A 13,374-nucleotide genomic window follows, 5' to 3' on the forward strand; every position below is an offset into this window, starting at 1 on the left:
AAGACAACATTATATAAATATATATGTATGTATATATACATGTTTGTATCTTACTTCATTGTACAGCTAACCACAACTTACTAAAAAAGTGGTATTTTTATTATCTTTTGCTGACTAACAACCCCCAAAATCAGAAGCTTAAATAACAACTCCATTTTAGATTAAATTTTAGGTCATATATTTAGAAAGGGTTTGGTTGGGCTGTTTGTCCCTGCTGCACATAAGAGTCAGCCAGGGTGGCTAGGATCCGAAGATACACTTCCCAGATGGTTTTTCACTCACATGGCTGACAGCTCAGGCTCCTTGGCATTTCTCTCTATACACATGTCATGTTTCAGGGCTTCTCACTGTGGTTGGGTTTCTCTTAGCAGGCTGGTCCTAAAGTGGTACTTCTTTCGTGGTAGCTAACTTCCAAGAGGAAAAAAGCAGAAACTGCCAGGCCAATGAAAGAGGCATTTTGTCACCTTTGCCACAGTCTACTGATCAAAGCAATCCCAGGGGTCATCCAAAGTCAGGGGGTAAGGGGGTACTATATTTTTATGAGCACTTCATGCTGCTGCATAGAAGTTATTGTTTCTAATTTATTGCTTGTTAAACATTACTCCATGGCAAGCAACGACCATTTTTATAATCCCCTCTACCAATAAAAGATACTCAGGTTGCCCCCAACATCCCACCTCCACAGGTGCACTGTGATGGACATCTTCATATGTGTCTCATTAGTATATGCATAAGAAATAGATACCTGGGGGTTCCAGAATTGTGAGATCATTAGATAGGCAGGTACTTTGTGACTCTCTAGAGATGCATTCCCACCAGAGAGCATAAGAATTTCTATATCTTGGCTGTCTAATTTTTGCCAGAATAGGTAATAAAGTGACATTGCATATTGTTTTTCTGATTTCTAGTGACATGCAGCATACCGTTATGTCATCTAAAAAACTTCTGAGGGGCGCCTGGGTGGCTCAGTTGGTTAAGCCTCCAGCTTCGGCTCAGGTCATGATCTCACAGTTTGTGGGTTTGAGCTCCGAGTCGGGCTCTATTCTACAGCTCAGAGCCTGAAGCCTGCTCTGGATTCTGTGTGTGTGTGTCTCTCTCTACCCCTTTCCTGCTCATTTTCTTTCTTTCTCTCTCTCTCTCTCTCTCTCAAAAATAAACAAGCGTTAAAAAATTTAATAAAGAAATAAAAAATTTTTGAGTTTCCTCCTCCGAAAATTTTCATTACTTACTAACCATTTTTCTATTGGCAGTTATTTATTGTTCACGTGGGTTTGCAGAAATTTAAACATTTATAAATATCATCTCTCATTCTGTTATCTGTCTCTTAAACTTTTACGTCTCTTTTAAGAGAAGTTCCTAACTTTGTCGTAATCAAATTTACCAAATACTTTGCCTTATGGTTTGTGAATTTGCAGGTGTTTTTCCATGCTGTTGATTACAAAGATATTCTACTGTGTTATTTCTTTAATTTCATGGTTTGTCTTTAACATTTTTGTCTTTATTCCACCTAGAATACACCATTACATTTGGTGGTACTTAGGAACCCAGATTTATATTTCTGGTTAGAGTTAGCCATTCTCCCCCACACCATCTTCTCAACAACCCACAGTGATTTGTGGTGTCCTCTTTATCAGATATTAGGTTGGCATATATACATGGGTCTCTGAACTCTCTAGGTTGATTAGTCTACATGTTCTGACAATATTATATGGTTTTCTTTATAGCTTTGAATTAATATTTGATGAGGTACTTCCTCCTTTTATATTTTTAAAGGTTTATATAGACATAGGTGAACTTTTATTCCCTGATTTAAATGCTAAAGTGAACTTACTGAATTCCTTTAAAAAATCTGAAATTCTAAATGGGATTGCTTTGAATATATAGATCAATTTGCAGTTAACTGATCTCTCTTTAGCATTACTCAATTCAAGACCATGAAATATCTTTCCATGATTTCAGTTCATCCTCTATATCCTTAATTCACGTTTAAAATTTTTTCTATAGAGATCTTACAGAATTTGCAGCTATAGAAAAGGTATCATCTTTTCATTTTCTAGTGGACTACTGTTTGTGTAAGAACTACTACTGATTTTTATAGGCTAGTCTTAGAGCTATCTAAAAATCTCCTATGTGTTCTAATATATTGTCTACGGATCATTTTTATTTCTAGGCGTATCATTGTATCAGTTATAATTAATGCTAGGTATATACTTTGCCCATGAGCTATACAATTCCTATTTCTTTTTCTTTCCGTATTTCATTGGCTATAACTTCCGGTACTTCTCTTCTTGTCCTCAACCATAGACTATATCTAAACTTTACCCAGTAAGTATAATTACTGCAGATTTTGAGTTTTTCCTTCCTTCTTTCTTCCTTTTTTCCCATCCTCTTTTTCTTTCTTTCCTTCTTTTTTTCTCTCCAGTTGTGTGTATATCATTAAAGTGACCATACATGGCAATTTTTCCAGAACAGTCCTAGTACTGGGTAGTACTGGTCCTGGACAAAAGTATCAAAATTTGTAAATTATATGGTTATTCTATATAACCTTCACCAAGTTCAGAAAGTTCCCTTAAAATTATAGTTTGCAAAAAGGTTTTATAATTAAGCTCTGAATTTTATCAACTGCTTTTTCTGTATGAACTGAAGTAATAATATACTATTTACATGGATAATTACATTGATAGATTTTCTGATGTTAAACCACTCTTAAATTTCTGGAATAAACCTAATTTATTATGATATACTCTCTTTGATACATTTTAGATAGATTGGATATCATATTATTTTCTTGTGTTGTTCTTACCTGATTTTGACTTTTTTAAATTTTTATTTAATTTTGAAAGAGAGAGACAGAGCATGAGTGGGGGAGGGACAGAGAGCGAGGGAGACAGAATCCGAAGCAGTCTCCAGGCTCCCAGCTGTCAGCAGAGTCCAGTGTGGGGCTTGAACCCACAAACTATGAGATCTTGACCTGAGCCAAAGATCATGACCTGAGACGCTTAATCGACTGAGCCACCCAGGCACCCCTTACCTGATTTTGGAATCAAGATTATACCAGCCTTTCTGAATAAGCTCACAGCATAGAATCTTATTCTCTCTTCTAGGGCAATTTTATAAGAGAAAATTAAACTTTTTTTTTTTTTTAATTTGGAAGAAGTCATCTCTAAAACATCTAGATCTAGGAGATCCAGAAGAGGGCTTTGGTTGAGGTTTTACTTTTTCACTAGTTATTTATAACCAAGTTATCTATATCTTCATGTAAAATTATAGATGTTTCCTACTTTTCTAGGAATGTATCCATTTTATCAAGTTTTCAAATATATTTTGGTATAGCTGTTTGTATTATTTTGTGATTATATTTTATTTTATGATACTCTTTATTTTACCATTATAAATTCAATCAATGTTGGACTTCTAGTATTTCTTCTTTTTATCCTACACCTTCTATTTTGGCATTTCCTCTTTCCTTCTTTTTCTTTTTCCTTAATTATTCTTGCTAAACATCAGGCTAACTTAATAACCTTTGCACCAAATGCAATTTTGCTTTTGTGAATGTTCTCTTTTGTTTTGTTTTCCTTTTAACTTATTTCCATGTCTATTTTTGTTATTATTTTTTGCTATTCAGTTTCAAATTTAAGAATTTTTCTTGATTTGTATGTTTAGGTCATTTTGTAAATTCTTCAATGTGTTTTTTCACTGCTGCTTCAGAGGTCACCACCCAGTCCCCACACACGCTAGGTAAATCCAGACTTCAGCTTACCCATGGATTCCTCACATTTCTTGTTGTTTTTCATTTTATGTTGTTATCATTAGGGCCTGGAATGCCAATGTTTCTCCTGAGATGATTTTAAGAGAAGGAGTCAGCAGTTTGGGCTAGTTCGCCAACTTGGCAAGAACTAAATAACTAAAACTTATTTCTAACGTTTATATTTAGGCTCAGAATTAGCATTTTTCCAAAAATTTTCTCTCCCATTAATAAAATCATCCATTCTATCAGGTGATATTTTAAAGGCTCATATAAATGGTAGAGTTATTTATTCTATTTTCTAAGGAAAGAACACAACTCAAAAACTTATGTTTGTATAATGAAGCCCCAGAGTATTTCTGACCAAATTCTATGTTTCCAGTGCAGCACATAGGATATGTGGATAAATTGAACCACTTTCTAAGCCTCTGAATCTCTAAATCTAAACACTGCCCACTGTGTTAGTATTAGTGGTCTAATTTCTTAGGTGTCCTTATCTTGCTGCAAGTTTTCTGAATGAGCTATGATAATTAGTAAAATTATGTTAGATTTACCAAGGACAGGATTACAAAGTTTTTGTTTGTTTGTTTGTTTGTTTCCAATTAGGGCCATTGGCCTCTAGAATGCACATAATCAAATGACAGAAAGGTTTAAGTTAGGTAGAGCATTTCTTTTCTGTTTTCAGCAGTGGGATTCATTGCATATGCCTATATACATAAGTAAAGACCCAAATATAAAATATGAATCAAAAAATAAAACATAATAAAAAGTATATATTTTTTATATTATGAGTTGGTTAAATAATAATACTTTACATTTCAAGACAGTTCCGTGCAGTAAAAAACCTATCTGCATACATATACTTATTTGTTATTCCCAATAGGTCCAAAGTTAGAAAATATAATTATGGTGTACATTTAAATGCAGAACCTGAAAAGCTAAATAACTTGCTTAACCTGACACAGTAGAAATTTTTAGACCTAGGAGTAGAGCCCACATCTTGTGTTTTCATTTTTTTTTCCTTTGTTTGCACTTGTTTTTTCTACCAAGCTGCCACATAAGATAAGCAAAGAGAAGAAAAAGTTGAGTCGAGCCAGAAAAGAGGAAGTTGAGAAGCATAAAAGGAGAAAAAAAGCAAAGTATTTTATTAAAGGCACTTCCCCAGAATACATAATACTGTATTAAAATGTTATTTATCTTCATCCAAATATACTCTGTGATCAAAGGTCTGTGCTTCTAGAGTACTGATATCTGCAGAAACACAGCTTCATTACATAAACCTAAGAAACAAGAATTAATACTATTTTTTAAGCTTTTAATTTTTCACAGTCAAATATTATCTTTTGTTTTTAAATAAAATATGTAAATTCCTACCTAAAATTGAGTAGCTGAAGCAGGCTTGATATTCTAATTTTTCTCCATTTTAACAGTATAAACACTTAGTTTTTGTTTTAGAAAGTGAGTAACTTTACATGTGTAACTTTACAAAAGAAGAGAGCTTTTTCATGGATGTGTATCTATACCCCATTGCTCTTTAAGATACGGCAGCTAAAGATTTTAGAGAATCTTGCTGCATTTTCACATCTATAGACATGAGTAATATTAGTACACAGTTTTTATAGTGTCCTCTTTCCAAATTTGAAGGAAACTGTTTAAGTTTGTTATCAGCAGCTAGAAAAGGGAAGGAAAAAAAGAAAATGGGAATAGAGGGGGAAGTCAGGGAAGAAAACTAAAAAGGACTAGCATAACATATTCCTCTATGTACTTTCAAAACATCATCTCATGTTATTTCTTGCTAGCAACGTATTGGTAAATTGCTGTTATCCATCTGACCACTGAGAAAACTCGGGCTCCTTGAGGTAAAGTAATTTTAAGATCTTGCAGTAGATACGTATTAGATTGGAAATTATAGAAAGAAATTATAATAAGTCAGCTGGAAAACACCCCGCAGCCCACAGAACATGGGTTCAAATGGGTCATGCCATGAAGATCTAAGAGATACCACTGAACTGATGTCTTACAACTGTTAACACAGGTAAAATGAGATGGAGTATATTGCAGTTAAGTCTCCTTGGCTCAGGATATGCCACATAAGTAAGAATTCAGACCGTCATGGATACAAAACATGTAAGAGTAACCACTTCAGGAATTATGAAAAAGGGCATGTGGTTCTAAAAGGGTGTTCTACCCAGTAGTCTTGGGCTCTTCTCTTGCTAATTGTCCTGAAGGGAAAATATAAGAACATACCATCATTTCAGTATAAATTTTCCTAGGAAAAGGGGAAAGGTATAAATCTAAAGACCATCTAAAGATGGTCTCTGAAACTTCAGAAACAAAACAAAAGCAAACAAAAAGTAAAGCCCTAAACTATAATGAAACCGTCTAACTTCAAGAGAAATGCATTTAACAGAAAGAGTTATTTGCAACATTATATTAATAACTCTAAGCTGCATAGTTATTAATGCATATAAGATCACATTTCTACTATTCTTTCTCCAAGGAAGATTTTTCATTTCTGCAGTGCTTGAACCCTCAAATTGGCTTGGATTAGAGCTGGGTGGAAAGAGGTACAAATGGTGAATATTCTGAGCCTAAAGGAGGAGGGAGAGCATGCCTGTGTAGGTTGGACCTACAGAGAATTCCATCAGAAAAAGGGGATTTTTGCAGATTTGCAAATTATAGTCTACTTTTATTGTTTGGAAATATTGACAACTTTCCCAAGTAATATTAATATATCTCAACATTTGCTTAAAGCAAACTGGAGCCTTGTTATCTTTCATGTCTATTGAGTTGAAATCATCTAATCTATTTGGGTGTAGAAATACCACCTCCCTCCTTGAGAATCCAGAATGGTATCCAAAGGCAAAACATGGGTAGGGATACTTCAGGGAATGGTGAAATGATGTTTCAAAGAGAGATACTAGTAATGATTTCTGTAACTATTTAAATTATGATGATTTCTGTCATAAGCTCTGGGGAGTATAGAGATCTTTCCTTTCATTAAGAGATAATCTATAAGCTCCAGTTACAAAGTAAACAAGTCCTAGAGTATAATGTATAGGATGGTGACTACAGTTAATAATATTTGAAAGTTGCTAAGAAAGTGGATCTTAAAAGTTCTAATCACAAGAAAAAAAATTTACTATGTGTGGTGATGGATGTTAACTAGACTTACTGGGTAATCATTTTGCAATATATACATACACATATTAAATATTATGTTGTATACCTGAAACTAATCCAACATTATATGTATGTATGTTAATTATGTATCAATTTTAAAAAGATAATCCAGGGTGTCTGGGTGGCTCAGTTGGTGAAGCGCCAACTTTGGCTCAGGTCATGATCTTGCGGTTCGTGAGTTCAAGCCCCACGTTGGGCTCTGTGCTGACAGCTCGGAGCCTGGAGCTTGCTTCGGATTCTGTGTCTCCCTCTCTCTCTCCCCCTCCCCCTCACACTCTGTCTCTCTCTCTCTCAAAATAAATAAACATTAAATAAAAATTTTTAAAAGGTAATCCATGAAAATTCACATGCTTATAAAGAATGTCCTGATATATAATGTATCAACAGCTCATAGACCTTTATAAGAAAGATGTGAGAATGAAAAAGGCTAAAAGTCAAAATGCCACATGGTAATTAAAGAACCATTTCAAATTTTTCTACATGTCTTTAAATAAAAGGACAGCAAAACTGAATATAAAATGAGATATTACTCCCAAGGCAAATTAAATTATATTGGATGGAATATATGGATGGAAGATTGGACTTGATCAAATCGAACTTCCTTTCCATTTCTAAGATTATATGATTAAGATTCTTGGAACTTACCTAAGTATTTTGGATAAAAATAATCCTAGGAAGAAAGAAAAGAGAAAAATATATCTTAGCAAGCCTAAATTTCACTATACAGTTAAAACTCAATTTTATCATGTGTTTTGTATTAATGATGCAAATATATTACATATAAGTATCATTTCCATGTTACATTTTTGCTATAGTAAAATATAGCAAGAGTAGGTAACTAATAACATTAAGTCAATAAGATGCTTAGCTTAACTCAATATTGATCAATAAAATCATGTCACAAAAGCTTCTAATCTGAAAACAGGCTCTATTGAAGATGTTAAATATAACATATGCCCTCTATTTGTAACTCCTTTAATTTTTCCATAATGATCAGATACCCAGGTGACACATTTCATGTCATGCTGATGACACACACCAGATTTAATGCTGAATAACAGTGCCATAATTTGAAATTATTAAAGTGAACATTATCTTTTAGCATCTTCTGTACATGTAATCCCTTACTTACAAATTGGTTACGTACCAAAAGCTTGTCTGTAAATTGGTAATTTGGGCTAAGGAATGTACTTTACCAAATGGAGAAAAATGTTAAAAATGATTTCTGCAGGTAACATTTCTAGGCTGGTTCCCCAAAGCCATCTTAAGCCACAATATATCTAATATGTAACATTAGTAACACAAAAAACCAGTGCTTCAACAAAAAAACATACTCTAGTAAGGAACATACCTGGTCCAGTATAGAGTCAAAGTCTTCACTCTTGCCTCCTCTCACATATAAACCTACACAACACTTACCTACTAGTTTATAAGGATGGGATCTCCCACCAAGTGATTCCAACAGTGGTGTTTTCCTCTACAGAACAAAAGCCAAGAGGACAAGCAACGACGAATGGGTTCAAAGAGAGATGATGTGAGGGGAAAGGAAGGTATTAGTGGCAGTGAAGAGGTAAGCAATAGGGTGGATTCTGGGAGTGCGGACTATTACAGCATGGACAGGGAGAGGCTGGGGTGGGATAGAAAATGAGAAGCAGTCACAAATGTTTTTTCCTTTCTCCCTTTTCTTCATTACTCTCTCTGTCCTCTTTCGCTTTCATATATGAGGCCAATGTCAGAAAGTGGAGGAGAGGAAGCACATAAATGAGGTTCCCTTCTCCACTACTTTCCATCTTCTCCACTATGGTCTTCTACCTCACTCTCCATTTGCTATTCAGAGGCTAAGCTACCAGAACATATCTATGGTATTAGACATATGTACTCAAGTATTTATGGGCAATGTAATAATATGATATCTCAGGGATGCAGGCTTGCCTTAAGTAACCCAGCAAAACAAAACAAAAATTAGACTGGGTGGGGTAGAGAACAGGCAAAACAAGAATGGCTGATTGCTAATAATTGTTGAAGTCTAGGGAGGTATGCTATATATACCACATATATGTGTGTGTGTGTGTATATATATATTATAGTATAGTATATAACAATATAGTATATAGTATAGTATATAAATACATACTATGGTATTTAAATTTCTATAATAAACAATATAATATTTTACACCCCACACAACAAGAGTACTGGTCTGCTATATTGTGTGAAATAAAATTTTGTTGCCTTGTCAATTGCTTACCCACACAAAACAACAAAACTGAGAGAGAAACGTGTTGACTTAATCCTGGAGAATATTACAAACGATTCCTTGGATATCTTGGGGGAAAAAATGTCTTTGAACCTGTTAGAATATGTAGAGGTAAAAGGATTAAAGAGGAACTGTGGAGAACACAAGCTGTTACTGTCTTGGACAAGTTCTCTAATATAGACAAATGTTCCTGTTCATCCTCTCTCATCTAGTGTCACGGTCCCAGAAGCCACTGCCAAGCTGAAGGAGGTACTTTGTATATGTCTTCTTCCTCATTTCATGTTGGTTACATAGTTCATCTCAGGAAAAGTATCTGAGGTAACCCTGAGAGGTATCCGATTTGAATTCTCACGGTCATCCTCATCCTAACTTTTAGAGGCACTGTTTATAATCCTGTTTTCCACAGGCATATTAGAAAACACCCTCCCCCAGGGAAACTGGGGGACTACAGATAAGGTCGAGGGCTCCATATTTCTGTATGATATTTAGTGGTCTTTATGATTAAATTCTTCTAGACTAACTTGGAAAAATGTAGACACTAAATATATATATTCTAACCCCAGGAATTACTAATCATATTAGGTGGGCTCAGGAAACATCCCAAGGATCTTTGTTAAAGATTCTACTCAGGGAATATAATACAGTCATGAATTCTTCGTTAAGTATTCACTGGGTACCAATTATGTACCAAACTCTGGATCAGAGGGCCTTGTTTTCTAAAGCCTGGTAAAAAATGCCAATGGAGAGATTTAATGAAGTATAGTGATAATGCAGTCACACACACACACACACATACACACACCACACTTGAGACACCTTCTTCCCCATCTACCCAATACCACCAAATTCTGGTTGGGAGAAAGTATTTATAAACCATGAGGTCAAAACCATTGCTGACTCTGAAGTATAAGGAAATCATAGTTTGGTCAGAGCACATGGCTATGGCAGCAGTGTCTCCCTAACAAAGCCCACTTTCCTTTGAAGGTACTCCCTACTGAAATGTTTCAGTGGTTACACGTGGAAGGCGATAGACACAATTGACTTTGTAAAGGAACACAAGGGAACGCGGATTCAAGCTGGAAATGTTCCGTCTTTCACTGTATGGCTAGTATGCTAACTTATTAGCTTTCATGAATTCTTACCGTTTCCGGGTTATTTTCAAAGATCTCCCTGGCTTCTTCCTTATTGCACAGTTCTTCAATGCATTCTCTTTCCAGATTACCCTTTTTGGTTTCTTCAAACATAGAATTTGCACGGCGTTTCCTAATCAGGACTTGTGAAGCATGCTGCTTTGACAAAACTGAAGGAAAAAACAAGTTGGGCGGGGGGGGAGTAAGTCTTTCATTTCTCCACTTAAAATATTTTATTAAACAGTGAGAATTAAAATCATTGTCTGATTGTGAATTGCATAACATTTAAACTCAGTATAGGTGAACTGAGAAGAAAAAATGCAGGTACATAAGCACTTTGGTTAACAATTCAAAGAGCGGGTTTGGTGTGCAAACTATAGCACTTGTAGAATGATCCACACAAATCATTCAAGTTCACACACAAGGTCAAACATACCAGACAATATTTAATGTTCACTTTATTATGACCATACTGGAAAAAGCATCATGCTGAAATGTCTATATCAAAAGTTACAACCACACATCTTTAAAGCTGGAGTAACAAACCTTCTCAATTTTAATGGAAAACCACATGATCTCTGTAAAGATAGAGAAATGCAGGAGTACGGTCTAATCAGCTATTTGAAAGATACCTGATGGGCTAAAACATTTGATTTATTCATACAAAGGAAAATAGAAATCTTTGAAACAAGGAAGACCTTGTACCAAGCACAAAATACAGAAGGCAAAGAGAAAAAATTTGGTAATATCAACTATATAACAAATTTTAAACAACTGAAAAACAACAACAAAAGTAATAAAACAAAGTTCAACATCAAGCGACAGACTAGAGGAAAATATTTCATGATATAGAATGGAAAAAAATTACACATTATAGAATGTATAGACAACTTTTGCAAACTAAAACAATAACAACAGCATTAAGACAATGAATAATGAGAATGTGTGCTCATTCGGTGGCTCAGTCAGTTAAGTGTCCGACTTCGGCTCAGGTCATGAACTCACCATTTGTGAGTTCGAGCCCTGCACTGGGCTCTGTGCTGACAGCTCAGAGCCTGGAGCCTGCTTCGGATTCTGTGTCTCCCTCTCTCTCTGCCCCTCCCCTGCTCATTTTCTGACTCTCTCTCTCAAAAATAAATATTTTTTTAAACGTTTATTTATTTTTGAGACAGAGAGACACAGAGCATGAATGGGGGAGGGTCAGAGAGAGGGAGACACAGAATCCGAAACAGGCTCCAGGCTCTGAGCTGTCAGCACAGAGCCCGACGCAGGGCTCAAACTCACAGACGCGAGATCATGACCTGAGCCAAAGTCAGCCGCTTAACCAACTGAGCCACCCAGGTGCCCCTCAAAAATAAATATTAAAAAAAAATTTTTTAATGAAAATTGTCTGGGATGCCTAGGTGGCTCAGTTGGTTAAGTTCAGCTCAGGTCATGATCTCCCAGTTTGTGAGTTGGAGCCCCATGTCCTGCCTCAGATTCTGTGTCTCCCTCTCTCTGTTCCTCCCCAGCTTGCTCTCTCTCTCAAAAATAAACATTAAAAAAATTAAAAATGAAAATTGTGGAATGCCACACCTATAGCATAACCTGATATATGTATCAGCCATACTTGTAGATATGTAAGTATCATGTGGACAAATTCATAGAAAAGAGTTTGAGAAGACAAACTACTGATTGCAATTATATTTGAAAAAAAAAAAAAAGACAGTATGAAGCTTTGGTGTCATTGCTTTAGTATGTAAACAGAACATTGTTTTATAGTACAAATTTTTTAAACCAAAAATAAAATCTACAAATAATTTTTTAATCTTGATTTTAACCACAAATGGTTCTTTCATTAAGATAAGCAAGTAATATAAATAGATAATTTTGTTTTTTTCTTATTTATCTTATTACCTGGTAAATAAGGCACACACAACAGATGACAATAGAAGGAAGAAAAAAAGCAAAAGAACTAATTAATCAAAAATCTTTCAAGAGGGAAGGAAGTAATGTTACTATTTCTCCTACTTGCCAAAACAGGTGTTTAAATGTGATGATTAAATAAATAAAGTGTCTGGGTTACATTTTTAGCTCTATGTTTTACCATTTTTATCAGTGTTCATTAAGATCAAGATTAAATCAAGTCTGTATGTGTCTAACAGATGGGTTTCTGTGAGCACATTACCTCCCAAGTGTGCTACTGACTGATAAATGGTAGTCCTATCCACAATGAAAGAGTCTGACATGGCCAATTATTTCATTTATTTGAAATAGTCTTAAGGATGCTACTTTATAATAAATATAGCAAAAACATGGCCCTTTTGAACTTCAAAGCAAATATGTAAGTTTTTCTGGGGAAAGCAAGAGCATCATTCTTTGAAAGATAAATACAGTGATTAAGTAACCAAAAAATCAAGGTCAAATGCACTTAGGAAACTAACCATAAACATCACTCTTTGGTATTTCTTCCTTATGGAATGTTAAGTTTTGGACTTTAGGTCTTAATATTGGTATCTAAGAATATCTGGTCCCCTGCAAGGGACCCTGCTACAGGACACGGAATAGGTTTGATAACACAGACTATATTCACATTTGTGAAAGGGAAGGTTTTCAAGTGTCCAGAGAGAACTAAGGTAGACATTTAAAGGAATCCTTACATAAGTTTATAGAAGTAGAAGGAAACAAAAAAGCCTCCATTATTTCAGAGATGATGAAACTCACATAAAGAGCATGCAAGATAGTTACCCTAAGTTATAATAGCAAAATTAGGACTTAGATGCCAATGTCCAGACCTGTGACTATCCATTACCATTTGCTGCTTCTCAAAAAACAGACAGAGGGTTCGTTTTCTCCATTGATTAGAGGAATACTAAAAAGGAAAGTTATTAACACCTCCGTCCTAAAGGATAATGAAGCTAACAATAAAAAACTAATTTTGTCTAGATTTGGATGTTTATGTTTTATTTCATCTAGGTTCAAACCAATAATGCTTTAAATTGTCATGGTACTTAATAATTTTCAATGTGTATGTTATTTCATTTTGATCCTCACATAAATAATGAAATAAACTAGAGTGT

At 34.9% G+C, this 13,374-nt stretch overlaps 1 protein-coding gene across 4 annotated transcripts in view; it reads right to left on the reverse strand.

Moving 5' to 3' along the window:
- The window catches only part of PROS1 (protein S), a 74,459-nt gene that overhangs the window by 36,532 nt on the left and 24,553 nt on the right, over positions 1-13,374 (reverse strand). For all 4 annotated transcript variants that reach the window (XM_042955731.1, XM_042955730.1, XM_042955728.1 and 1 more), the window contains exons 2-3: positions 10,328-10,485; positions 7,574-7,598 (exon numbers count right to left, since the gene is read on the reverse strand). In XM_042955731.1, coding sequence (XP_042811665.1) covers positions 7,574-7,598; positions 10,328-10,429 — 127 coding nt within the window. In that variant the 5' untranslated portion in view covers positions 10,430-10,485. The remainder of the gene's footprint in view (positions 1-7,573; positions 7,599-10,327; positions 10,486-13,374) is intronic.

This window comes from Panthera leo, chromosome C2 (genome assembly GCF_018350215.1).
Source record: "Panthera leo isolate Ple1 chromosome C2, P.leo_Ple1_pat1.1, whole genome shotgun sequence".
NCBI classification, from domain to species: Eukaryota; Metazoa; Chordata; class Mammalia; order Carnivora; family Felidae; genus Panthera; species Panthera leo.